This window comes from Cyclopterus lumpus, chromosome 1, assembly GCF_009769545.1.
Source record: "Cyclopterus lumpus isolate fCycLum1 chromosome 1, fCycLum1.pri, whole genome shotgun sequence".
Classification (NCBI taxonomy): domain Eukaryota; kingdom Metazoa; phylum Chordata; class Actinopteri; order Perciformes; family Cyclopteridae; genus Cyclopterus; species Cyclopterus lumpus.
The window spans coordinates 9,137,555-9,165,160 of NC_046966.1; the positions used below are offsets into that span (position 1 = coordinate 9,137,555).

The 27,606-nt window shown below is 39.7% G+C and overlaps 2 protein-coding genes and 1 long non-coding RNA gene across 5 annotated transcripts; 1 reads left to right on the forward strand and 2 right to left on the reverse strand.

The window, feature by feature from the left end:
* Positions 1-1,766: 1,766 nt before the first annotated feature.
* shoc2 (SHOC2 leucine rich repeat scaffold protein) lies at positions 1,767-15,276 on the reverse strand. The gene is made up of 9 exons (XM_034532328.1): positions 15,196-15,276; positions 9,629-10,703; positions 8,386-8,523; positions 8,166-8,296; positions 7,558-7,746; positions 6,645-6,767; positions 6,191-6,328; positions 5,423-5,540; positions 1,767-3,990 (listed from the first exon to the last, which is right to left on the reverse strand). The coding sequence occupies exons 2-9, from the start codon at positions 10,329-10,331 to the stop codon at positions 3,782-3,784; spliced, it is 1,749 nt and encodes a 582-aa protein (XP_034388219.1). The 5' UTR covers positions 10,332-10,703; positions 15,196-15,276; the 3' UTR covers positions 1,767-3,781.
* Positions 15,277-15,968: 692 nt separating this feature from the next.
* Positions 15,969-18,308, forward strand: LOC117729852. The gene is made up of 3 exons (XR_004609392.1): positions 15,969-16,052; positions 16,939-17,003; positions 17,594-18,308. It is a non-coding gene; the product is annotated as an uncharacterized LOC117729852 (long non-coding RNA).
* pdcd4b (programmed cell death 4b) lies at positions 18,206-27,326 on the reverse strand. 3 transcript variants are annotated; one of them, XM_034531211.1, is made up of 12 exons: positions 27,225-27,326; positions 26,645-26,715; positions 26,029-26,343; positions 23,817-23,911; positions 23,419-23,532; positions 23,061-23,282; positions 21,562-21,659; positions 20,995-21,109; positions 20,794-20,901; positions 20,379-20,489; positions 19,028-19,167; positions 18,206-18,906 (listed from the first exon to the last, which is right to left on the reverse strand). In XM_034531211.1, exons 2-12 carry the CDS (start codon positions 26,685-26,687, stop codon positions 18,855-18,857), a joined length of 1,413 nt encoding a protein of 470 aa, XP_034387102.1. In that variant the 5' UTR covers positions 26,688-26,715; positions 27,225-27,326; the 3' UTR covers positions 18,206-18,854. The 3 variants fall into 3 exon arrangements, with proteins under 3 accessions (XP_034387102.1, XP_034387116.1, XP_034387110.1); XM_034531225.1 differs by having other exon boundaries at positions 18,436-18,906; positions 26,645-26,756; positions 27,225-27,262; XM_034531219.1 differs by having other exon boundaries at positions 18,436-18,906; positions 27,206-27,241.
* Between the last annotated feature and the right edge of the window lie 280 nt (positions 27,327-27,606).

The window sequence follows — 27,606 nt, forward strand, 5'->3', positions numbered from 1 at the left end:
AAAGTTGCTGTCACATAGCTTTACTTCCTCTGATCTTGCAATATTATTACTCAAACCTGATATTACTTTTGAAAAACATGGAGGAAGAAAGACAAAAAAAGAAAGCAGTAATTTCTATTGAAAAAGCTCCTTTGCAGAATGAAAATGCAAGTCAGTTTTGGTGGAATTCCCCTTTAATGCCAAAGACAAGTGAGACGCAAGCTAATGCGTAGTAAAATGGCATTATCTTCCATTGCACTGTCTTTATGTAAAACTCTCATCACATTACAGATTTTGTAATACTGAGTCTACCGTAACGTCAGATCACTGTACAGAGTAAAAGGAAAAATAAGACAGAAAAGAAACTAGACCCAAATTTACATTGTAACGACCAGTTGCTCTTCATCAAGTACAGTCAGTGGCCATAGACACAAGGAATAGCCAAACAAAACACATACAAAAAGATCATTAAGGCTGCTTGTCAATGTCGATTAAGTAGGATAAGCATTGCCACACAATGCTTCGATACTCTTTGCAATATACAAAAAGGGAGCATTTGCAGATACACCAAATAGCCACTAAATCCAAGTCCTCTATGCAAAAAAACGCCCAATTCTGACCCAGACAAATCATGTCTAATATGTGTTCAACATGCTTGTTTCCTGTACAAAATAACCAGGCAAGAAAAAAGAAAGGTTGTATGATCAAGAATAAAAAGCAAAAGGAGCAAAATGACAGATTCTGCAATGCTCTCCACTGCCTAAAATCACAGACAATATAAAAATAAACACCAATTATACTCCAATTATTTTGGATGCACCAGTATCCAATACGTCATCATCACCTTTGATCCAACCAGTCACACCTTTAACTGACCTGGTCAGCCGGTGACCTCCATCTCCTCCACAACTACATTCCAGGATCTGATAAATGCTCTCTGGTCAAAAAGCCCAAGTTCATTTTCTGCCCCACCTCCCGTCATCCTCTGCGTCTTTATACATTGGCATTCTCCATCTTGCAAAATGGCACATGACGAAACTAAAAACAGAGAGACTGAATGTAAAAATGGGTCACAGCACTCTCTGCATACCGAATGCACGTCTCACTTTTTGAGTACTCGTTGAAGGCATTTTTCACACAATTGTTTACAGCTAAAAGTAAATACACAAAAAAATGATTTCCAAAGCTTTTATAGAAAACCCAGGAATGCAATGCCTCCGGTGTGTTTGTTGAGCGTGAACACAGAAAGCCCTTTTTACAATTTGTTTTTTGTCTTTTTCCGACAGTCTTGTACTGTAACTGCGGTAAGCTCACATATGCACCTTGTTGTGTCGACTCATCGTTGTGTCCAAACGATTTGATCTGGGAGAAAACCCGCCGGCCTGACGCCAAATCAGAAAGGTCAGCGGATTTGTCTCGAGTCGGGTTTTCGAGTGAAGTCTGTATCAGTTTTGGGAGTGGATCGTCGTCCCCCCCCTCGCCACCACTCCCCTCCCCCTCTGTCTTGTACAGCACGTTTCAGTCCACGAGAAGCAGCAATGGGTTCTGCTGGTAAATTAGAAGCAGCGTACATCTCACCCCCTGACCCGAGGTCAGCTGTGGCGCTCTCATCCCTCAGGAGACCAAACCACAGCCCACTAAAACACACCAAGCTGCTGCAAACAAATTAAGTAGCCCCACACGTTTCAATACAAAAGAGAATCATGATTGAATATAGAGCTGGGATGCAGCAACACATTTTATATATATATATAAAAAAAAAAATAAAAAAAAAAAGTTTGGCTTGATTACATTTTGTTGGGATTTTTAATGTACAATCACTTGAAATAATACTAACTGAATACACATTTCATCATTTTGAAAACAAACAAAAAAGAAAACACTTAATGTAAATTGATTTAAAACAGTGCTGATCTGAACTGCAATAAGCCATTTCACTTGCAAAGAAGAAAGCAGGATATGGGAACTTTAAAACATCTCGTAGCCACACAGAGCCTTTTACAGTTCACGAGAGCAAGTTCCTTTCAATTAAGATCGACAGGATACAACTTCCCCAAAGAAAGTTACTAGTATATTGTGAGCCCGCTAAACTTAACATTTATATTGATTCAAATTTACATGAAAAACTGTTTGTTTAGCTGATAAAATACTGAATGAAACAAAATACCCCCATTTAAAATAACCAATGAGAGGCTACTGTGTTTTTTTATATAGAGGATGCCAATGTATTTTTTTTAAAAGTGCATAAGAGCAGCAGCATTGCTGGGACAGTGTGGGACAAATGAAAAAAAAAAAAATTATATATAAAAAATTTAAAAAAAAGTATGACTCTAAATAAAGGGAACATTTTCCATCAGGTGATTAGGTTTCGGAAACCTTGTCAAAAACTAATAACTACCAACAATTAAGGATATTAAACCAAAAACGGAAGTGTTACCGGTCAATGATTTATTATCAAACCTTATTATTAGAAGCTCTGACACACTCGCCACTTGAGACCCAGATAACGTCTTTTAAAAAAAAAAAAAATGCTTGATATGTTGGCCAATGATCAATTGAATGACAGCTATGCAGCCCAACACTGAAGATAATAGCAAACCAGTAAACATAACTAAAATTGCACTCAAAGCAACCACCAGGATTTGTATACATATATAAAAACATCATCATTTATCCCATCACCTGTGTAGGTTTGACTTTTTTTTCAATACCCTTTTGTCACACAAAAGCAATATGAGGGGTGGTCACTGCACCCTCATATTGCTTTGGAGAAACCGTTTTGTGAAAAGTCCAACTTGCTTCTTTTTCTTTTAAGCATGTGATTGGCATTTCTCATATGTATACATTACTAGCTCAATGTTTAACAACTACTGCTGCTATTTGTTAAAAAGATCTCCAATCACCTTATTTTACAACCGATATCGCTCGTTTTAAAACAGATTAATGCAACAGCAAAAAGGAACATTACCAATAAAGAAAAGAATTAAGTAAAAACAACAGCAGTAAGAAAAAAAAAAAAAGTTTTTTTTTTTTTTTAAAGAATTTTTGAAATAATTTATATCTTTGTATTCTCATGGACAATTGTGTTTAGAAATGAACCACTGGATCACTCTAAACATAGGCACAGTATTTAAACAAAAAGGTTAAAAAAAATATTACAAAAAAGAAAGTATAAACAAGCCATCATTAGACCTTTGTTCTCTGTGGTCAAGAAGCAGTTAACATAAGTTATCTTGAGTGAAGGTGATGTTAAAAGAAGTGAATATCAAAAGAAAATACAACAAGATGACAAAGTTAAAATTACAGCAGCAGCAGTAAATGTGAAGTTCCAAAGACTTTCATACAATTGTATCCTTGCTCACATAATAGATGCTTGTAATTACTGTAAATATATTGGCAATGGGAGTACGGTTTATATGGTTAAAAGACTTGCCACTTAGCTCACAGTTACTCAATATATAGAACTTTATATATCTTCAGTTTTGGCAAAGAGATGGAAATATGTTCCTCTTGTATGATTCAGAATGAAACATGAGTGGGGGTGGCTGGGGTCCTAAAATGACCAAGATAAACTCTAGAGTAACACAGAAGTCAAATCTCCAATGATTCGCCTCGTTTCTATCTAAGGATGGTGAAAGAAACTTTTTTTTCCTTCCACCTCCTCCGCCTCCTCCTCGTATTTGCCCCCGACACTGATTGTGGCGAGTCCGTTTTCTTTACAGTGTATGATACACGTAATGGGGGCGGGCAGGCGAGAGGAGGGTTTGGAGTTAAGCAAGACTGGGGTCGAGCTGCTCTTGGCTCAGACCATGGCACGGTATGGTCCTTGCATCTTGAGGAATTGGATGATGAAGGAGGGGCCTCCCGCGACAATCTGGGTTGGCAGGTGGCTGAGGGGACAGTTCTCGATGCTCATGATGGACAGCTTGCTGCAGAGGGCCAGCTCGAACGGTAGGCTGTGCAGGTTGGGATTGTCGTTGAGGTACAGTTCCTCCAGGTTCTCCAGTGTACCTGAGGACAGACATCAGTTACTGTTAGTCGAGGCATGCACTGAAGCTGTCGTCCAAGGAATCAAGGTCTGAAGGAAACAGCCTCGGGGCACTCCATTAGGATTGGTCGCCTGGTTACGTCTGTCCTAGTGGAACCCAGGCTTAATGTAGGGCTTCATAAGGGCCGTACCAAATGTTTTATTTGAGCATTCAAAGAGATTGAAGCTTTGTATGCATGTCGTCATATTTTTTTGGGTGTTTATTTATGCGCGTGTGTACACACACACGGAAATTACAAGAGTCATTTAAAACAGACAGTAAAATTACAATAGCCCATACAAATAACCCACACATTGTATCTACAATTTGAGTGGTTTTGAGGGGCAATAAAGTTTCTAACTAAATAACTCACTCGAAGCCGTGATATTTTCTAGTAAGTTTACCCGAACGATGCCTGCGCATCGTTACTACACAGCCACCACTGGATTATAATTCTACAAATTGTGTAATCCTCACAATATCAGAGTAGCCTCATCTTTATCTGCAACTGTGCAGAAATACCAGCTTTTAACAGAATAGATGTGGCATAAAAAAAAGTTGTGCACCATTCAAATGTTGACTTTGGACTGAAGGGTCAAACTATTTGATAAAGTCCTACTTTTTATACTGGCATAGTAAAAAAGTACTTCAATGTTGTCGTTTCTAATGGCAACTGTAACATCCCAAAGCCACACGTATATTTCAATTCTGGGTCCAGTCTAAATACTCCACCTTTAGCTTCTTCTTCCTTAATCTCCGATTTAACTCTTCACCTCACCAGTGTAGCCATGCTGGACCAATCACTCGGAGGAAGGGTCAGAGGTGGGGCAGACTGTTAAGCTCTTAACGCCTAACGGTTAATTAAGTTCAGCTTTTATCAAGGAAGCAATGTTACACTTTAAACACATTTTTTAAAAGTTACAACTAATTTGTAAAATAGTATTGTTTCAAAAGTGGCACTAACTCTTTAAATATGTTTGATAACACAAAAACAATTCTACATATTAGAGGTTAGCCACCTTGTGCCCTTAACTAAAAGACCAAGAAGATGTACATGGACATACAATGTCCAAATTACATATCGTCACCACAGAATACTGAGTTGGTTGTATTTATTATAGTTTTATTATGGTTTAGTTTAATGCTGGATTTAATCTTACACTATTTAAAACCAGTTTTGACTGAATCTTGTGCCAAAGTTCAAGATTGTGGTTTTAGTCAAACAGCCCAGCAGAAGAAATCATTTCCTTTTCCACTCGTCTCCTCGACAGAGTTCACCCACAATGAAGCATCCCAGCATCAGCTCTGGTTCCCCACCATCCCTGAAGGACACTGTCCTTTGAGTATTAAAGTTACATCCAGCCCCGAACAGATTAACGGAGCAAGTTACTAATCTGTTTGAGGGAAGTACTTACCAATCTCCTCTGGGAGGTGTTGCAGCAGGTTCTCCCCCAAACCAAGATGAGTCAGGTTGGTGAGGTGGCCGATGCCTCTGGGTAACGTGGTCAGCTGATTATTTGTCAACACCAATTTCTAATGAAAGAAGTAAAAACACAGTTTATAATGTGCTCTAAAAGGTTTGTTGGAATGAGAATAATATTTACCAATCGTATAGTATAATTACAATCAAACCGTTGATCACCCATTTTATCCAACACCATTGTCCTTTCAGAAAACAACTGTGGATGATTATCTAATTGGTAGACATTTTATTACATGTTCCTTTAAAACTATTCAAATAAAGCCATGGATCAGGTTCCCAATGTTGCATCTGCTGTAACCCACTAATCCAAGTCTGCATTGATACAAATTTTGCTTACTGATTCAGATTCTCATTGGTTAATCGTTCCAATTACTGCTCCATCCAAGCAAAAAAAACAAAATCATATTAAAAGCCAAAATGCCTCTTTATTTACAGCAACATTAAATGACATGCAACGTCATCTACTGCAGTGTATGATACCACAGGAGTAGCCAAAATCAGTATTCCCACTTACAGGCATCATCAGCCATGAACTGAAGAGGAGCCTTATCACAAGCCTTTAAAAGTAAAAACAAGATAATTCTAATAGATGTTGTTTCCCATTACGACAGATACAGAACAGACTATAATATTCTGTCACAATCGAAACCAAAAGCCTGATGTGTTGTGTGACTGAGAAATGCATTTTTGGAAAACGTACCTGTAACTCTTTCAGATAAGCAATTTCATTAGGTAGAGATTCCAATTTGTTTTCCTCCAAGTCGAGCTCCCGTAGCTTTCTCAAATTTCCAATACCATGTGGTAACTTCTTGAGAAGATTATTGGACAGTATTAACACCTGTGAAGACAATGACAGTTTCTCAGAAAGCTGCTCAGCTTATATTCATGTTAAATAATAATTACAACATCTTAAGAAAAAAAGAAGTGGATTTTAATTGTCAGCAATATTTGTGGAGCAGTGCAGCAGTAGTTATGCGTTTTTAACCAAACCCCAAACTTATAACATGAGTTAGAGTTTCTAAATAAACATATCTATTCCTCATCACCGGTTGCACAAAAAATAAAATGTATTGAATGAGACGTTCTATTTCTTAAACTCAGTGAGTACTGCATTTGCAGGTCAAATTCCTACTCTGTATGAATAAAAGACTCACCTCCAGAGAAACTAAGCCACAGACGTCCTCTGGGATCTTTGTCAGCTGATTGGTTGCCAGGTTAAGCTCAACCATGCTAGTCCATGTGCCAAAGTCCAATGGCAGAGATGTTAATTGGTTGTCCTGAAGAAGACAATGGCATACCCTTAAGTGACACAAGGACAGTGAGGCTAAGTAGACCAGTGCACTATGGCAGCTCCGATACCTGGCACTAGAAACCAATGTTTCCAGTGGGGAGCCAAACTACATCCAGTTTGGACATCCAGTATGCGGTTATGTTCATGTCTGACTTCAGGCCAATACAAACCTCAACAGTCAGCCGTAGTTCTGAACAGTTGAGATAAATATGAGCAAATACGCGTTTCTTCGATATAGTTCTGCTCCACGGTGTTGAATTTAAGCGACACAACTGGCATTTAAGACATACTATGAGATGCAACTACCTGTGTATTACATGTGAATGCAGGGTATGCACCACGTAGCTTCTTTAAAATAATAAAAGATGCATCAATGTTCTGTTTTAAGTGTGCGATTATATCCACCTTTAAGGTGGATATACAATATAAAATGCACAATGCTAAAGAGCTACAAGACAATAGATTTAACACCTTAGATTTACATTCCTCACTATGTAGGAGTTTAAATTATAATCGTCATGTGCATAATTATTGTTCCTGACACAGTATAGCGTAGGTATGACAAGAAGGCCGAATTCAATCTCACATGTTCCCAAAGGCCTTTTTTGACATATCACAGCAAGATATGAAACAAGTGTAAAAAAAACAAATGAAATGAATGAGTGAAAATTCATGATCGTTAAATCAGTTTCTACTTTGTTTAGAAATTTTAGAATCGGCTGACTTTAACTCACTCATTTCACAGACAAACATGCATGTTTGTCATACATACATACCTTCATGTTAAGCTTGCTTAAGACTTTGGCCCTGGAGAAGATGCCAAAGGGGATCTTGTTGATGCGGTTGTGCTCCATGTTGAGGGAATAGATGGTGGAGAACTGGGATGGTCCACCCACAGGGTACGACTGAAAGCAGTTCCTCGCCAGTGTTAGACTAGTCAGGTTGACCAAACTTGACAGTAGGCCCTGGTAAAGCACAACAAATGGTAAATGGACTTGTATATTGCTTTTCTAGTCTTCCAACCACTCAAAGTGCTTTAACATCATTCACACACACCACCATGAAAGGTGCCACCTGCCACCTGAACTATCTGACCATTCATACACCGAAGGCAAAGATTTTAAGTAGACTACAAAAATATTTTGGGACCCATCTGTGAGTCAGTGGATTAGTGCTATGAGAGGCGAACAGGTGTTTTAGATGTAGCGGTATTAGAGCACAGGTAGAGGGCTCGATGATCACGTGAATATCTTGTTCGTCAATTGTTTTTTGTATTTTCAAGAGCATTGCAAGAAATAGCTGATGTCAGTATAATAGAGAATAAGACTGCAAGTGATGATTGTTATACTTGTTATCTTATAGAAATTGTATTGTTTCCACTTACCTCTGGCAAAACCGAAATGTTGTTGTTTTCAAGGTTTAGCTCCTCCAGTTCTCGACATTTGGCTAATGATCTGGGGATGGCTGACAATCTATTGTATCGCAGACCTAAGCGATTTATGCTTGCCAGGTTGCCTACAATGACCAAAGACAGACGTATCTATAGTTAAATTGTTTACCGTAACAGAACAAAAACTTTGCTTGAAAAAATATAAATACATTACCTATAGTCTCGGGGAGGTCCAAGAGCTCATTGTGCTGCAAGTCGAGGTTGGTTATCTGTGTGCAATTCCCAATCTCCTTCGGTAGGTGTTCCAACTGGTTATGGGCAACATCCAGAGTTATGAGGTTGCATAGCTCCCCTACAGAAAGATAAACACCAAATTCAGATATTTAGCTAATTTGAGATGAACGCACTTTCAGTTACCCACTCTCTGCTGAACTGAAGACATACATTCATGGATCTCATTCTCTATACAAAATCAAAATGGCGCAAAATAATATGAGATAATTCTTTGAGTGTGGAGTTTAAATTGGGGAGTGCATGATCAATGTGTCCCCGAGTAGAGAAATCTACAACCGTCTATTCCATTCCCACCTCCAATGTCTCAAAAGTCAACTTGACCGGCGAGTATTGCGCATTTGTTTCTCGTGATGGTGCTTGGGCACAAGTTGAGACTAATTAAACAGCGTAGCAGTGCAGAAAGTGTGGTGTGTGTGCACATAGAGGCAGAACACTATAAAACAATCTGTTTAAGTGTTACCGTGGTCCAAATATGAAGCGGTCTGGCTGCGCGGAGGGAGAGACAACAAGGGGTTCAGACTAACTTGCCACTGATGATGAAAGTGATGGCCGGGGAGAAAGTGACTGAGCCAGTGACATCGATTAATACCGTTGGTAGAATAAGTACTAAGACGTTTTACTTAAGTAAAAGTAATAATACCACAAACAAATACAAAAATTAAAAAAATAGTTCCAGGTAAAAGTCTGCATTTAAAATCTTAATTGAAATGAAAAATGTAAGTATAGCATCAAGAAAAAGTAGGCTTACTTTAAGTGTAAAAGGTACTCAATTTGCAACCAAACGGGCTCTTTGGTTGTAACATTATTTAATTTAATTTATTATATATATATATATATATATATATATATATATATTATAATGTTAGATAATTAAAACTATTGATGCAGTAACATGCAAGATACATTTTAATGTTGTAGCTGGTTGCATTAGATTTAATTTGATAATTATTTCTAATCGATGGGTGGTTCACTGTAAAACATTATAGTTCATATACTCATGAATAAATTTAGTGAAGTAAAAAGTAAGATATTTCTCTCTGAAATGTAGTGGAATAGAAAGTGGCCTAAAAATTGGGTACTTCAGTAAATGTACTTGGTTACGTTCCACCAACAGTTAATACCATGCTGTTCCAAAAAGGTCTTACTACATAGGTTGTGCTCACCTATCTCCGCGGGCAGCTGTTTAATCTTGTTCTCACGAATGCTGAGCATAGTGAGCTTGGATAGGTTTCGGATGTCCTTCTCCACTGCTGTGATGCGGTTGAAGCGCAGGTACAGCGTTGTAAGAGATGTCAGCCGGTAGACAACAGCTGGTATCTCTCTCAGCTTGTTGTGCCGAAGGTCGAGCATTCGAAGTTTCTTAAGAGAGTCCAGGGAGTCAGGCAAACTGGTCAGGGAGTTCTCGCTTAGGGCCAAAGTGACCAGGCCTGATAGGCAACCCACCTCAGCTGGCAGGCTCTGCAGCTTGTTGCTGTATAAGTAGAGTTCAGCCAGCTGTGTCAACTCCTTAATGGAGGTGGGCAAGATGTGAATGGACCGTTTAGATAGGTCCAGTCTCATTGAGTTCTCCTCCCGACACTTGTTGAGCTCTTTGATCACCTCGGCATTGCTGGACTTCTTACGTGTACCTGCTGCCGGGTTTGGCCGCTTTATCGTGTTGTCAACAGAGAAAGCCACACCCGGCGTTGAGCTGCTGGTGTCCTTCTTTCCTTCTTTGGGATCTTTCCCTTTGGTCTTTGTTTCTTTGCCACCATCCTTGACTAAGCCGGCTAGAGCCCTGGACTCCTTTTCCCTTTCTTTCCCCGCTGGACCACCTTTGGGGTCCTTTTCTTTCGAATCTTTTTCTTTGCCTAAAGTACTACTCATGTCGACGTTATCGAGCCTCCTGCAGAGTTGCTCATGGGAGTCTCTCTTGTCGGGTTACTTATTCAAGAAAAAAAAGGGACACAGTCAGCCAAGGAGGCTTTTAAAGAAAACATCCCTTTACAGGCCCACACAATTATGATTATCTTGGAAATAAAAGGACTTGTGATCCAAAAATGTTTTTTTAGATACTTAAGATACTTTGTTCCTTTGTTAAAATGCCATGGGAAAAAAAATCCTTTGAAGTAGCTGGACTGTGGCACCCATGGGCCACATGCTTTAGTGTTTGAACTGCATACAATCCCAGGACCTTCAGATACAAGTTCTTTCAGGCTGCAAAGGTCATCAAGGTTGTTTTAATTCCTCGAAGATTTGCTGTTGGGGAAAAGAAAAAAAATATTTAGTTTGCATTTACAATTTCATTTAACAAATATGAGTTTCAACAGTGGAGAGGTATGCCTGGAAAAGTTTCTAGTCTACGTATTTGTCATTGCTTCTACAATTTCAGAATATTGATATGTTCCTTAGGCTCATCCTTTATTATTTTCTGCCAATTTCCAGAGAGAAATAAACTGATCGGTTCCAAAGGGAACTAAACTATCTGGGTTTTCTGTCCTTGTGTATCCAAAACGTATTATGTTTCTTACTTTAAAGGCACTGCTCACCACAATGTAAAGTAAACAAGGTCTGCTTGTGGGGAAAACTGTTAGAAAATGAAGGACATTTTAAAGTAAATACAAATAAGCTGCAAACAGTGCATCAAATACCTTCATATAAAAACTGGCGATAAGAAATATCCTGCCAACTTTAATATTGGGATTAATGTATACAATTTAAAATGATAACGATGTGATTAAAAGAGTTTAACTGCAGATACATTTTAACACTGACATATATACATATACATATACATATATATATATATAGATAGAGAGAGAGAGAGAGATAGATGATTTTCTACGATGCAAATGTTTAATTGTTTTGCAAGAATGTAATGCATATCGTCTTCAATACATACAGCTGTGTCTTTATTATTTAGGTGGAAATTGCATAGATTCGACACGGCTGAAAATGTTTGGCGACTAAAATGACCATCCATCATCATAACTAGAGTTGTAAATGCATGGGATGGTATGATAAACATCAAAGTTTGTTTCTAGGTTTCACACCGACATGATTATTGTTATTATCAGTTACAATGATCCTAAAATGTTAGCAGCAGTAGCATGTTAAATTAACAAAAAAATGAAAATATCCTAATAACATAAAAACTATGATTAGTAATATTTAACACTGTAGGTGCATGACAGCAGTTGGACTTCTGTCTGTACTTTTAACGAACAAACACTCACTTATGTTAGTTTTTTCAATACCGTAGATAAGCAAATGCCCAGGATATGCTAACCATCAATTTCTTTATTTATTGTGATACCGGTATATTGTTACAACCCTAAAAACAAAAAACCTGTCAACATTGTCTGCCGAATTGGAATCGCTCCAAACACTTTTTGATGGAATAGTTTTGGCTAGGTTAAGCCAATTATTGTCTGATCAGATGCATGTTTGCTCTGTTCCCCACTTCCCTCCGTTGAAACAAAAAAAAAGAAGTACTGCACAGCAATGACAACGAATATGGGAAATCAAACGGCCATAAGCAGTTTCAAATACTTTAGATAACATTGTGCCGCAGTAAGTGATGCGTGCAGACACACACCATTGGCAAGTTCCTTGTTTTCGTCTATTTCAGCAGCATTTCGCAGGTGAACCACACCTCTAATGAACTGCTGTTAGTTGAAAATGTTTTCATGCTGGAAAGAATAAGTCTGAAAAAGAGCTTGTTTGGGCTTTTCTGCAACAACACATTCACACAGACATTTCTTCTGCTAAATATTACAAATAATAAATAAACATTTGAACAAATTTAAACTTGGGCCATTTGTGGGATAAAGGTGCAATGTAAGCTGCATTCTGTAAGAAAAAAACACAACTAGAACAACAAAGGGAACCTTATTCCCTGATAATAGTATTCCTTGTTCATGAAAGAGAGAAGAAAGCACTTGAACAGGCCAGTCCAAGCAAATCTGTTGAACGAACTGCACATAACCTCACACCAAGTTACCCCGACTAAACAAACATGGCCTAGCGGGTGTTGACATTGCTGTTACCCGACAGCCCCACCTTAACATGCATTTAGCCACTTAACTATACCTTATAGAGCCCGCAACACAATCACATTGAATAATTGTAAGTCTTAAAAGCAAAACTCTTTGAATCCTTACTTGAACATTTTGAGCCATAATGGCATTGTCCGTTTAGTCTCTGTTGCTCCTCTCTGACTTTTTAAAGCTTCCTTGCACTAGTCCAGGATAAGCTGTGCCAAAAAGAGAGGCAGGTTTGGTTCAGGATCACATCTGAGGGAAAAGGTTAGGACTGCTGAGAGTAATCTTTAGAAGTGGCCTTCAAAGCATGAAGTCCCCACAACAACAGGTCATATGACCTTTTGGGTAAAAGAAATGTTCGGTCAATAGCAGCACCCCTAACATGACAGAATGCCTGACACTGTGTTCTGTAAATAAAAAGGTCTCCGCTGCTCTTTCACACCATCATAAATAAGAAGGTTAACATGAAACACTGACTGTAATGGGCATACCAGTGTACAAAATTATTATTAACACACAATGAGAATAACCAGGCCAGCCCAACTGCTGGAGCTATCTAAACCAAACTGCAAGCAACTTCCTTTTACGGTTGTACTCTCAAAGTCCCTGTCCTGGTACATCATATGGTTTATAGCAAGCTGCATGTAAGCATTATCTATGTAGATTTATTTCTGTATTTTAAAAAGTCTTCTACTTTCTGCTTGAACCTAAGAAAATACCAAGAAGAGCAGAAGAAACAGTCAACAAAAATTGCTGATTCAATTTTCACAACTTGTATTGACATTTATGACAATCATATCAATATTGAAAGTTTAGGCCAAAAATAAATAAATAAAGAAGCAGGAGCTCTTGATCGTTGATTGGACAGATCATAAAAATTTACATTTGCCAAACCAAAGCATACAGAGGTTTCTGCAAAACAGCACAGCCAAAACCATCGGACAATGTCAATTAAAGAGGCAAGTGCTAGGACCAAACTTGCAGGCATTTAAAAAGAGTTATATTACATTAATACTAATCATTTATTCTATACAAATATGAGATTTAACTCATACAGCTTCGGAGAACAGCTAATGCATGTCCATCATCAACACAAACGCAACACCACCATAAAGTGTACTACACACTTCATAGCACATGCAACCCACATAAAGTTTCCATTAAGCATGTCTTGCCCCTCTGACGATGCATCGGCCCAAGCATAACTGTCTGTTCTCCTGCTTTTGTTTGTCCGTAACAATGCCTTTTGGATTCAATGAGGAATGCACCACTGTAAGCCTATCAGAGAATACAACAAAGCAAATGTTACAAATAGAGGTGCTATGATATGACAAAAATGCACTAACGATTTAACAACACAGCTTTCTGATTGACAGTATGCTACTACAGAAGTGCAAGAAATTACTAAATACAACCTGACATGTCAGTGAAAGTGGTTACCTGTATAATATTAGGAAAGTGAGAAACCAGAGGTGAGCTGGCATCTATCAGCTAACGTTACTCCACAGGACGCAGCTAACAGTTAGCTTGATGGCTCCAAAGACAAATCCTTGGGAACAGATTATCGACTAAACGATAACGTTACCAGGTCGGGAAATCAAGCAGCCTTTTGAGATTAATACATACATTAGATATGCAACATGGTGACACAAGGAAACCACATATGGGTGGGTGTCACCGTGTAAATGCTCACTGGTGTGACACAAAAAATCTTGACGAGAAAAGTAATGAACGTTAGGTTGTGACTGTGAACCTCACAGCAACCAACGTCAGCGAACTGATTGTTGTTAGCCGACTCACAGACGGTGAAAATGTCTAACGTTAGCATGTATAATGCTAAACCAGCTTGAGAGTGACTGGGAGAGCATAATCGTTACAATACATATCTCAAGCGTCCACTCTTTTAAAAAAAAAAAGAGGAGGGGGGGGGGCGGAACACACTGGCTGAGCTAAACTAAAACGACTGACAAGTGACAACTAGGCAGAAAATAAAGGCAGCTTAGCTAAACGTCAACAGCAACGCAAACGTCAGTGTTGCCAGACCGCTAGCTCGCTAACGTCAGCTAGCAAGCCAGTTAGCCCGCCAGCTAACGGCTTTCTAACCAGCGACATGACCATTCAAACGAGGAAAAGTCACGTTAACGGCTACGATGGCGTAATAAAACAAACACGTATTACTCCTCGACGTTTACGGTAATAATGGTATTGAGACTTCCCCGTGACATATTTACTCACACCCAGCGGTTAGCTTTAAGCTGAGCTAGCCGTGTGTAGGCCCGAGCTGAGCGGCTGTCGCGGAGCGACCCATCCGCCGTGAGTCGGACCGAGAGGGGAAATCTCTGCTGCAGCCAGCTGAACGCAATCGGACAGCAGACACCCGGACAGAACAGCCGGTTGGACGCGTTTGGTATCCCAGCTCAGCGGCCACTTAAGGCACACACGGTGCGAACTAACCGCAGTGCAATATACGAGCCCCTTTCCCGTAATAAATATTAGCCGAGTAAAAAAAGAAAACACTCTGAAAAACAGCGGCCATTCCGAAGCTGAACAAAAGAGTGCGTTCGTACTCACCGCCGCAAAATGACACGTAAACGTTACACGCGCCGCGACAAGAGAGGGACGAGTGTTTTATCTCTAGATAGTTGCGTAACGGTGCTGTGGGGGCAAAATGTCCACTGTTAATGTGATAATCATATCACTGTTTTTACCTTCAGAGGTGTGACTCCGCCATCCTTGCTGCTTCCTCCTCTTTTCCTACACTACTGCTGTGCTCCCTCCCTCCCCTGCCACCAAACTGCGTCATTCGCACGCCTAACCAATGTTATCACGAGACTTTGAAATACAATCAAATATTCGCGGGTTAATTTACATAATATATTTTACACAAGTAAAGGACTTGTTTCGTGTCAATTTGTATGAAATAATATTATTCAAAGGAATAGTAATAATACAAGTAAAAGTCCTACGTTCAAAAGGCCCCCTACAGACCTGACAGACATAACATAAATGCTTGTTTGTTTGTATTGATTTCTCTCATTGGACATTATAGATATCTCAATATGCAAACATTCTGTTTTGAATAACACATTATATTCTGTAAAATAATTCGTAAATGTAGCTGTACAATAAACATATGAGTAAACAGTACAGCAGTTTCCTCTGAAATGCAGTGGAATATAAGAATAAAGTAGGGTAGACTGGAGGTAAAGTACATACATTGTATATATCTTTACCACATGCACTTACTACAAAAAAAAGTATGCACAACTGGTATTTAAACAGATGAACAGTGGAAAAGCCAAACATCAGTCATGATTCTGAGTTATGTTGCTCTGTGAGCCGCCTGTGGATGGCAGTAAAGCACTGTGGCTGAGAAATATAGCGAAGATGGAAGGCTGTAGTATGAAGATGGCGCAGTCAGGTCTAGATCCAACAGGTGGCAACAATGCATGAAAACGGAAACCGACTGCCGTAAAACACCAACGAAGAAGAAGCTGAAGCGAAGGAAAAGTCACGTGATTCTCCTTGACTTGACAGCCGTGTAAATCTCTTCCTGGTGCTAAAGGTGGGATTATTTTTTCTCTGGGATTGTCAACAATTCATTAAACAAAATCTATTTCACGTGTTTACACACGTCAACAGAAATATATAGCAGCGTATTGTCAATTAACTGTATTTCACTGGTAGTATAAATACATGTACCGTTACTTAAACAGAGCTTAAACTGTGTCGTTACGTTATAAACCTAGCTTTGTGTTGAGCTAACAACTAACGTTAGCCAATGCGTTATAATATATGGGGTCCGAGTTTGAGCCCAAATCTTTAAATCAGTTCAACGTCTCAGTCAGTAAATTTACTCCAAGTTAATGTTAATATAAACTTCCTCGGGAATCAACCAACTGGGTTCAGCTAAGCACTTTGAATGGGATAGAGACGTGAACATGTACAACAGCTAAAGTTCACAAATACACCACAGGACAGAAAGGGTAACAAGCTATTTGTTCCTTTCACGTTAGGCTGGTTTATTATTATCCGTGTCTGACAGTCTAACTGATGTTTTACTGATATGTACTGACTGATAACACAAGGCTGCAACCAGCGTTAAATCTTAAAGTGTATTTCACTATCCTGCCTAACCTCTTAATAGTATCACTGTGCGTGTAAACATGCTTAGGTTCAAACTAAATATGTGTAACGGTACCCGCAATCTTGCCATGATGTAATCTCTCAATTTACTTCTTTCTTGGTGTTCATTCAGAAAATTAAGAAATATAAAACATTAGCGGCTATCTTGATGACTTCCCAGTGTCAGGTGGTTTAATCGTTGCCTTCTCTTTCTGAACTGAGCGGTTTGCATTCACATAACGTTATATTAAAGTTTGATGCTTTGTCAGTCTGTCAGATCAAACATGTTTAATGTAGTAAACTAATGTGTTTACTGTACCTTTCAGCAAGCACTCAGAGGACACAATGCCAGAAGTCAAGTCAATATTCAGAGAAGTTCTGCCAAAACAAGGTTTGTATCGCAGCAGTTAGCTATTTGGACAGCATAGTTCCAAACAAAAGGCTGTTTGTGGTGCTCAATACAACATGTGAACTGTTTAGAAATGTGCACAGGCTTGCAAAATGAGTCAGTGGGTGCACTGTGCTCTGCACTCGCTCTTTACAGTCTCTATTACAGCTCAACATCATAGACATTGTTGCTGTGTAAACAGTTATATTATATGGGTCGGTACTAGAGCTGGATGTAGTTCTGGTGTTATAAGTGTGATGCTTTCTAATGGATGCAAGATGTTCAGGGACAGAGCAACAGATAAAGGTCCAGATGTTACATACAGTGAGAGTGCTCATTAAAAACAGACCGTCAGTGCAACAGGAAAGAGAATTGGCAAGTAACAATATTTGGCAGTGACTCTCTCACAACACTGTTATTTATAACTTGTCGGTAGATGAAACATTTCACACTAATACGCGAGAGGCTTCTGTGAAAAATAGCAACAATTCAGCCAAGTTTCATTATATTGGTATTTAAGCCAAGATTAGTTGATGAGAAAATGTATATTGGAGTTGAGTGTTTTTTTTCTTTTTTTTTGGCAACATCCACAGGGCAACTTTCCATGGAAGATGTACCTACCATGGTTCTGTGTAAGCCAAAGCTGCTCCCACTCAAATCAGTCACTCTAGAGAAACTGGAGAAGATGCAGATGGAAGCTCAAGAGGCTGTCAAGCAGCAGGAACTGGCAATAAAGGAGCAGTTGCAGTAGACGCCCAATGAAATATTCAAAACCGCAGGAATGGTCAAACTGGGAGCAAACTCCTTTAGATGGATGGCATAGATCCAGAGTTTTCACACACAGATAAGAGAGTACTTGCATGGACAGCCAAGTGCAATTTGAAGAACTGACTGTTTTGCTTCATAGAGCAGATAAGGTAAGGAGCGAGCAGTCACCTGAGCTTAACCACTCAACTCTTTTGAAAGTAAGGATTACATCTATTCCTTGCCAGATTTACCAGTGTGGCTGGCTATGAAGATCGGTGTACTTCTTTTCTACTCTGTTTGTATTATTGCATCTGTAATTTGGAATCAATGCATACAACATTTAACAGCTTTCTTTTTGAGTGAATATAGGGCACCGCAATTGATGTGTCGGATCAAAGAAGTCGTAAGATGTAGTTTGTGTTGCGTGTTGATAGTGTGACAGTCACAAAAACACAGTCTTGGATTTGTTAATAGTGATTTAATGAACAAACAAGGAGCAATACGTGGTACATTTCACACACCAGTATGCCCCAGATATAAAAATAAACATTCTAAACACCATTTTGTGAAGTTACCCAATTGGTATTTGTTTTTGCACTTTACTCATGTCTTGATACCTTCAATAAATGACATATTTGTGTAATTTAAAAGGGTTTAAAGAAAGAAAAAAAAAAGACAGCACAGCATAGAAACAGCAGCTAGTTAGGGGGCCAGTATTGCAATTAACCAACGGGCTCCCCCTTTCTTTATTTTTTGTACCCCTTTATAAAGCTTTTGACACAAGCCAGTCATCTCCGTACAAACACTGCTTTCTAGAAAAACACAAGAGGAGTGGCAGTAAAATCAAGAAAACATGGAATGACTGACACTGTGAGCTGTGGCACTTTAAGGGTTAGCTTATGTAAGTGTTTATTTCAAACACCCTGAAGAAAGTGATCCACTTTAGTTTCAAGCAAAAGTGCAGTTGTTGATTCTTTACCCTACTTCGGTTTCAGAAGCTGACATTCTGTTGACTGTTAGAAGGGAAAAAATATACAAGTAAAAAAAGTAGCTTCATCCTTTTCTTTTCAGGAAATCTGCCACATAAAAAAGGGCTCCTCAGTAACTTTAAACTTTGACAACACCACCATCTCCCTCGCTGACAAATCTCTTCCGGCCTCTGACAACAGACAGAACATATTAACCCGCAGTTTAAAAACAACAACAACAACAACAACAAAACAAACTGGGAAACAGGAGTGTAAGGTGCGTGTCTGAGAAAGCATATAGCGTGCACTTACCGACAGGGACAAAGATCTCTTATCTTTACATCAATGATTCCCATACTGAAGCTCTGATCAACAAATTGCTCCAGGATGAAGTATGCACGAGGGACATCAATGTTGATTTCAGAAATTTCCATATAAACTCTTTCATAGCCCTATGAAAAAAAAGACACTGTCAAGGGTGTAGTTTTGCACGAGGACAGTATGGATATGTCCCAAACAATATTTTGGGATGACAGAATTGTCCCTCCTAATATTTGAGCAAACTTATCGTTTCACGTTTGCATTTATCTTCTATCGCACATGCACAGACAGACTGAGGAGCAGAGTAGAGTCACTTGTTGATCGGCGCAAAGAAATGCACTTCTGGTGTGATCATTGGTTGTAGCCATCCGTGAGGTAATTATAAAACTGTCTCCGCTTGAAACTGACAGCTGTCAATAAGGCCGCTATCGCTGGTGGTGAGGTGACTGGAGAAGGTAGAGAGTCAACCAATGAACCAATGATCATCATTTCACGTAACAGACTCCGCCCAGAATTTAATGGTGAGACAGAACTGATGAAATATAAGATTTGAGTGGGTTTATAACTTTTACAATTGTAAAGGTGCTTACAAGTGTAGTTACAAGTTGGTGTATTTATTGCTCACAAGCACAAATAACACTGCTGGTTTTAATATGTATGATCAAGTGGATCTAGCCTGCACTTTATCAGAGTTGGTGAATTTACAATTGTGTGGACAATAAGAGTTTTCTGTTCATATCAGTTTTACAGGGCAGGTAGATTATTCTCTTGAAATATTATTACTTTATTCTCGTAATATTACAAAATATTTCCCGACTTCCCAGGGAACACAGATATGTGGGATATGTTTTGAATGTGAAGAACATTTTGAACAAGAGCAGAAATCTTGCTGGAATGCAAATGAGCTTTTAAATTCCACAGGTTTACAAAATAATTAAAATGTATTTAATATATCATTGAGGTTAAAGACACAAGAGGAGGAAGAGAAAAAAAAGGTGTTTTGACTCAGCAGAGATATACACAGAAGAATACATATTTGAAAACAATACAGAATGCCTGAGAGCCTTACTGCATTATGTTCCATTGTAGTTTTATATGTTGAATTGTCACCTGGTGCCTAAATGTCATGTTTTCCTTTACATAAATAAAGACCAGAATGCAGGAAATTAGGTGTTATTTTCCAGGGGGGGGGGGTTGTATGTGTCCCTACCAATGTTGAAACTAAACCTACGCCCTTGCTGTCTATAATGCAGCATATGTTAGGGCGATCAAACAAATGAAGCGGCTGCTTTGTCAAATAATGATGGGCATTGCTTAGTTCAAACACTAGGTGGTGCCTTACCCTTCTCATTTGGTCGAGAGTGATGACTGAGGACACAGACAGCAACTCCAGTAGCTGCAGAACCATCTTCAATGTTTTCTCTCCTTTGGACTCCAACACCATCACTATCGCCTGAGGGAAACAGAAATATTTACAGCCTTGTATTAGTACTCAAAACCCGTTGCTGCAAATCTACAAGAAATACATCATTTTCAATCTACATATTTTAGTTGAGACCAAGAGGTGTTCACACTCTTCAATGGGGATTCAAAATGAAAAGATTAAAACAATTTTTTTAAATTGAATTGAATGAAAGAATAAACATGGTCTTTTTGTTTTTTTTCTCATGTGTGGCCTCTGACACACCTGTTGTGTGATGCTTTTAGGAAAGTCTGAGTTTGGGCTGTTCTGCTTCCAACCAATGCAAAGCCTTTACCTCATATACAAACTCATGGTAGAAGTGGGGGACTTCCAGATCTCTCAGGCACCTCTCAGCCTCCTTGCTGTCTCCAGATAGGATGTACTCCTTCAGCAGCAGGTTCATCTGACAATACAAAGAAAAGGACACAACAATTATTAATCTATGGCAATTACTCTACACTACCAATATCTTCTCTTGTCTGCCTTTGTACTCTACCTCTTTGATGAGCTGTGTGACAGGTCTCTGTCCCCCGCCTGTCCCCCACTTGCTGTCTATGCGTAGGCCCTCCATACTCATCTTCAGCAGCACTGTCGCCCGGTCCAGTGACACTCTGCAGGACAACAGAAACAGACAAAGTTGTCACACTGCAACACTGTGATCAAACTGTGTCTCCTCCTGATGTACACAAATCATGTGTTTTGCTTGTATTGTTTGAGAAACTTTTGTTTATCACATTGTTACACTTACTGCAAAATACTTTGGACTTGATTCCTATATGTTATCTCTCATACTTACAATGTTTCCTTTACCTTTAATACATTTCAACTCTTGTTTACATGAATTACTGAACACGTCAAAGAAAGGTCCAGATTCGTCTGCAGTCTTGTGACCACTCTTTCTGCTACATATAATGAGAAGACTAATACATCTACACACAATCTATATGATATTATTGACTGAATACTCTCATCTTTAGGGATTTGCTAAAACCTCTGAGGTGATAATCATAACACCGGAAACTAAAATCACAGCAACAGCAGCGCTCAGCCAACAATAAAGTACCTTGTGTATTGACAGCCAACTCTGCCTTTGTAGGCCTCGATGTAGCTCTTTGACAATATGTGGTCGCTCACAGCTCGTGCAATGAATTGGCCCACCAACTGGGAAATGAACACGGATGGAAAAAAAAGTGTAATGAAACAAAATATTCAATACGGCAGAGTTTAATAGAAATGTTATTATGCCTACTCATCACGTTTTTGTTGCTGCCGTTTACATTCCTTATGATGCAAATTCAAAAAGTGCACAACAGAAATGTATTGCTAGTTTGGTTTGTGGCAACAACTGAGTTTCGTTGTGCCTCCGTCTATTGCACAATGACAATAAATGAACTATGAATAAAGCAGGTCACCTTGTAAGCAAGTCAAAAGATGATAGATGTAGCGTCTGGAGCCAAAAGGCAAGGGTGTTCATTATGACTCACACTGAAATTCCAAGAATGCAGGAATGCATAACAATAAATCTGGGAATTCATTCGTATTTGCTATATAGTAAATACAAATACATTTTGTTTCTATACATTGAAAATACAAGACAAGCCATATATCTATGAAATCAAGGATTGAAGGATCAGTGTCCTGTCTTTAGTAAACAGAATACAGTTGTGTTGCATGAGAATACATGAACTCTGATTGATTTAAGTCCACGTATATTTTTAAGTAAAAAAAAACAATTATTTATGTAGTCGCAATTATAAAATTATTTCAGTTTGAAGAACTGGTCCCACAAAGTCACTGACAGATGACTGACAGTGACCTCAGAGGCTTGTGAGTTTCTGTTGGTTTACAGTAGTGTTAGCACGTGATTTAGGGAAACGAAAGAGCTGGCTTTGCACTTCTGGCCTCGACAAAGCCTGCGCTTATCACTGATCATTGTTCCTGTTCAGACAAGAGACAGCTCTCATTTGACCTGTGGCTGTGGCTAGACTCACAGGCACATGAGTAGAAAGAGAGGGGAATGCAGTGTGTGTGAGAGACTGAAAAAGAGAGAGTGAAAGGGCTGACGGGAAGGAGGTGGGGGGCTGGGCAAAGTCATAATACCCCTTTAAACCCACAGAGAACTGTGAGAGTGGAACAGAAATGACTAGTGAGCCCCAATGAGACAGTGACAGGAGGGGTGTGGGGGGAGGATGACCAATAACGCTTCGAGCGTTTGCTGAGCTTGCATTTTGTGAGCAGACAGACAATGGACAGAGATCTCATGTCTGTGCAGGCTGAAAGAAAGAGAGCTCAAACATACCCACACACACACACTAGCTCTCTCACACACAGAAACACATCAACCCACAGTGTTGTTCCCCTCTGCTCCACCACAGACTGTGTAGAAAACACACCACCTCAAACAGAGGCACACTTTCAGCTAACCATTCTGACTAAACGTGTGTTTACTGTAATGGGACTGACATCAGTTTGTTAAAATGTCCTTGTAACATGGTAGTAAAAAGTTGGAATATCCTAAAACCTATATGATAACACTTATCTCCAGACCCTCAGGAGACTCACCTGCGGGGCTCCGGGTGTATCCAGGACCAGATCGGGCAGCTCTAGGAGCAGCTTGTCAAAGGAGTTTTCCATGTCGCTGCAGGACAGCACCGGCCCACACAGGTCAGCCAGCAGCCTGGAGGTGAGCTCCCGGTGGCTGGCTTTGGCCTCCAGGGCCAGTGACACAGCCAACGAGGGAACCTCGCTCCGCATGGGTCCCAGGTTCAGTTCTGCAAGCAGCTCCTGGATGTAGAGACAGATGTTGACTAGCAAATGTGCTTCATGGATGTGTTCATGTCTTTCAATGTGTGTTATTTTCTATGACTTTCTATTAAGCATAAGAACATGTTTACTGACGGGTTGTTTCCTGCACACTTACCGCTACTTCATTTGTGTCTCCATGTTCAAAGTACTCTTGCACTATGGGGATGACTGTGTTCTCAAAGTCCCTCTCATCCAGCGGAGGAACCACAGTCTCATACACACAGTTTTCCTGTCAAAACACAATCACATTCCAGGTCTATTGTTTGAGAGATTAAATACGGATGCACTTCAATATGTGATGGTAATTTCATCAGGCATTACCATATGTAGTTTTTGGTATTTATGACAGATTAATACCACATTTAGTATTTTATCCACTGCATGGTCAACTTACATTATTATGCAAGTTAGTACAGCAACACACAAACTAAACCTACAAAGAGTGTACAAGTGATCATGCTGATCCAAACACGCGTACATGAAGATGTACAATATCAATACCACAGTCAGTACCTGAGCTTCGTCGTAGTTGGGGTCTTTCTGATCTACCGCCTGCTGTTCATAAACTTCACCAGATCGGCCCCACACACCTTTTCCTCCAGCCCCACCTGCAGACAGTGACGATATTAGACTTGACATCTGACGACATCACAATCGTCTATTTTAAAAGGTAATATGGTATAAAAGTCCATGAGCAGTGTCATTTTAAAACAATTCAGTGGCACATATGTCTGGTTTATGTTATTGTTAAAGATTTTCTTGTATCTAATAGTTCCCAATTAATTCATAGAAAGAAAGTGATGGGAGCATCAGATTCTCTGAACACGAAATCCCTGAAATATAACTCCTGAAAAACAACGCCAAAGCCTTTTCAATGTGAAACAATTAGGAGTTATGGTGGTGAAGGTTACACAGCCTGATGTCACGTGACAAAATATTGAGACACCGAAACAGAAAGGCGATGCTGATCTATAGGCCGTTGAAATGGAATTGTACTGTATGGAAACAGCTTGGGTCCCCGTCTACTTCCTGTCAGCTGATGTCATTTATATGCACTGCAACAGGAAATAAACTGGGACACATTTGAAATGTTTACTTTTACAACTGTGAAATGGTCCACAGCAGGAAAACATCAAACTAGCACTGTAGGGTGCTAGTTTCAGATACATCTCGGAGTGTGCAGGCAGTTCCTCAGTGGTTTAGTCTGAACCACACCATACACTTCAAACATCTTTGTATGATCTCTGTACCCAAAGGAACTTCCACAACTCTCTTTCAGACTTCCTCATCTCACACAGCACATCTCTCGGCTATAGTTTATAGCACAAGTTAGACTTCATAAGAGACATTGTTCCTCAAAACAGGTAATACTATAGTTATAATAATATTACTTAAATGATATGGATCATTATCTGTTTGTGTAATCCGTACTCATGCCCAGGCTACAATGTTAACCAAAGGACCAACTATGCTGTGATATAATCCCTCTATCTGGGGTGGTGACGTCTGTGTAAGTGTTACACAAACAAACATCTGCTGGGTCTTAGGTAAGCACTGACAGATTGAAGACAGTTTAGGAAGACCAATACCAAGCAGCTTGTGTGAGATGCTTTTAAACCTCCTTTAGTCCTATATGCATGCCACTATATTTAGCACAGCACACATTGCTTGTGCACAGCTCTTCCACTTCAGCATATAAAACATGGTGCATGCTAGTTTACTCAGGCCACAGAATCTGCATATCCACTGTATCTGTATTGCAACTACGGCGATACATGGACGTTTAATGCAGGAGAGCTCAGAGCTCAAATAACAGAGCTCCACCGGTGTGATGGTTCTGTTATGCAACCCCCAAAAAAACGGAGAAGCGCTGTGCCAAGAAAAGCTCTACTTGCTCCAGTTCAACTACCCATGGGAGCAAAGTGACTGAGCAAAAATATCTGAAGTGTACTGCAGTCTACTGGAACATGCAAGTATGCATTGCATACTTGTATAATGAGGACCTATAGTGAGAGACAGCTGGATAGAATCATGTTGACACTTGCTAAATTCTGATCTACTTATACATTTGTGATGTGTCAGTGTTCATTTAAAATTACAAGAAGAAGACAGGTCAGAGGAGCCATATTTCATGTATAATTTGGATTTTTTTAAAAAGCCATGATGCAACATCAGCTGAATGCTGTTATAAGATGGGTCATCAACAAAAAGAAAAGGATATATCTCTAGCTACCACTGTGCCTTTCAGTGACTCTAAAACGGATAACAAATGCTCCTTACACCTTAATAAAGTCAATTTACACTTATTTTTGTTAACACATGACAGTCCAAAAGGTGAAACATTCACCTCACATCCAATGCATTGACAGGTTAATACTATCAACAGCTTCTGGTACACCAAAAACACATGGATTATTGTTTAACCTCTAATGGGAATTTCCAGAAAAGCTTGGCTGAGCAAATGGTAAGAAAAGAAAAGGGTGCTTTTAGATGGGAGTGACCTGCTCAAAATCGCCTCGCCATTTGTGTACATGGTAATTGGTTTAAGGCTGCTCGATGGAGGGCCACCAGGCCACCAGGACAAGTAGGTCACACAATGATGAAGGCCTCTTCTAACATTTACTCGCCTGTGGTAATGACCAGCAAAAGGTTGAACATGAGGGAAACAGAGACATTTGATCTCTTTAGTATATGATAACATTATTGAAATGTGAAATCTTCTCACCCTTCTTTGGTAGACCTCTGCCTTTGCCCAGTCGGGACTTTCTGTCCAGCAGCTTGCTCTTAGGGCTGGTGGGTGCCACCGAGGTTCCCCTGACCACGTCCCCGTTATCGCTGAGAGAGTCCCCCCTGCCTGAGTCCCTGGAGGAGTTCTTCCTCAGCCTCCGCTTGGCCTTCGCCTTGAGACGTGCTTCATGGATGCTGTTGCTAGCAGAGGACAACCAGTTGCCATTGATCTCGTTTTTGATGTTTTTGTTGACAACCGATCCTGCATTGTCTTCCTCTTCAGATACCAAGGAGTCACTCAGGTCCTCTGCCTCTGTTTGATTTCAAGGACAAAATGGGGAAAGGGTTTTTTATGTTGACGAACTATGAGTAAGTAGCTTTCTATCTGCAGAACAGAGAGAGACTCGAGCTGCTCTATAATATTTATTTTTCTTTCTTATCTTCATTGCAGCAGGGGACATGTGGAAATACAATAAACTCAGGAAAGGCGTGTTACGTCAGACTGGCTTACATCCTAAAGATAAACACACATGTATGAAGTGTGGCAGAATGATATCAGTGCCATATTCAACATCACGAAGCCCGCAAGCAATGCAAAGAGTTGACACACTTACCAACGGGGTTTGCGTTCAGCCAGGCTGCGCAGTCAGTTGCCATGTTTCACAATATAAATGAGTAGTTGCAGCTAAACAGGGTGCAAAAAAAAAAAAGAATGCCAAATGATACCTGCAAAGAGTAGCTAAACATAAATGGTATGTACGCAAAACAAGAGCTAATAACATGTCCAGACATGCAGCAGCCTCCCCTCCCCCCCCCCTCTCATTCAAAGTCGCTCTGTTGATAAACAATGGAGAGCGTTGCGTTAGCTCCGATCTTAACTGTCACAATTAGGAGCTGCGTCAAAAGACCAAACTCCATGTTATCTAAATACACATACAACACGATCTAGCTACGTGTGCAGTTTACGGGGTATTGACCCGTTGTCATGTATCGCTGACTTGCCAGTTGTTGAAGACGTCAGGAACGTAAAAAGATTACATTGACGTTAACATATAACTAGCGTTAACTGACTCGGCGTAACGCTTCATCTTTTTTTTTAAAGGTTAACTACTCAACAACACAACTTGTACAAAGTGAATTTCTAGCTCTCTTGTTGTGTCGATTAAATAACTCACAATAAATAAAGTCACTGACCGTCTGTCGCGTCCAAGCTTCAAACTCTGACACAAATCCTGTTGTTTTGGTTTTATCTACCCAGCAACGCAAGCGCGTAGGTCTGTGTTCGCTTTTCTGATTGGCTGGAGTTGCGTCGGTTTTTTTAAACAAAGAACCAATGAAAATGCAACACGGACTTTTCTTCTCGCATGTTCCGTGTAGTTTATGTGTTTTGTAAGTGTTGCCCCCTATCGGTGGTACTGCACAGCTGCTCTTTTTGTTTGGGCTTATTATCATATCGGCGACATCATTCTGGTTTAATAATGATGATGACGATGGTGATATTGATGATAATGATTGATTGACACAGTCTAAATGATAACGATTTGTTCTTCTGGCCAAAGCACGTTGACCATCCTAA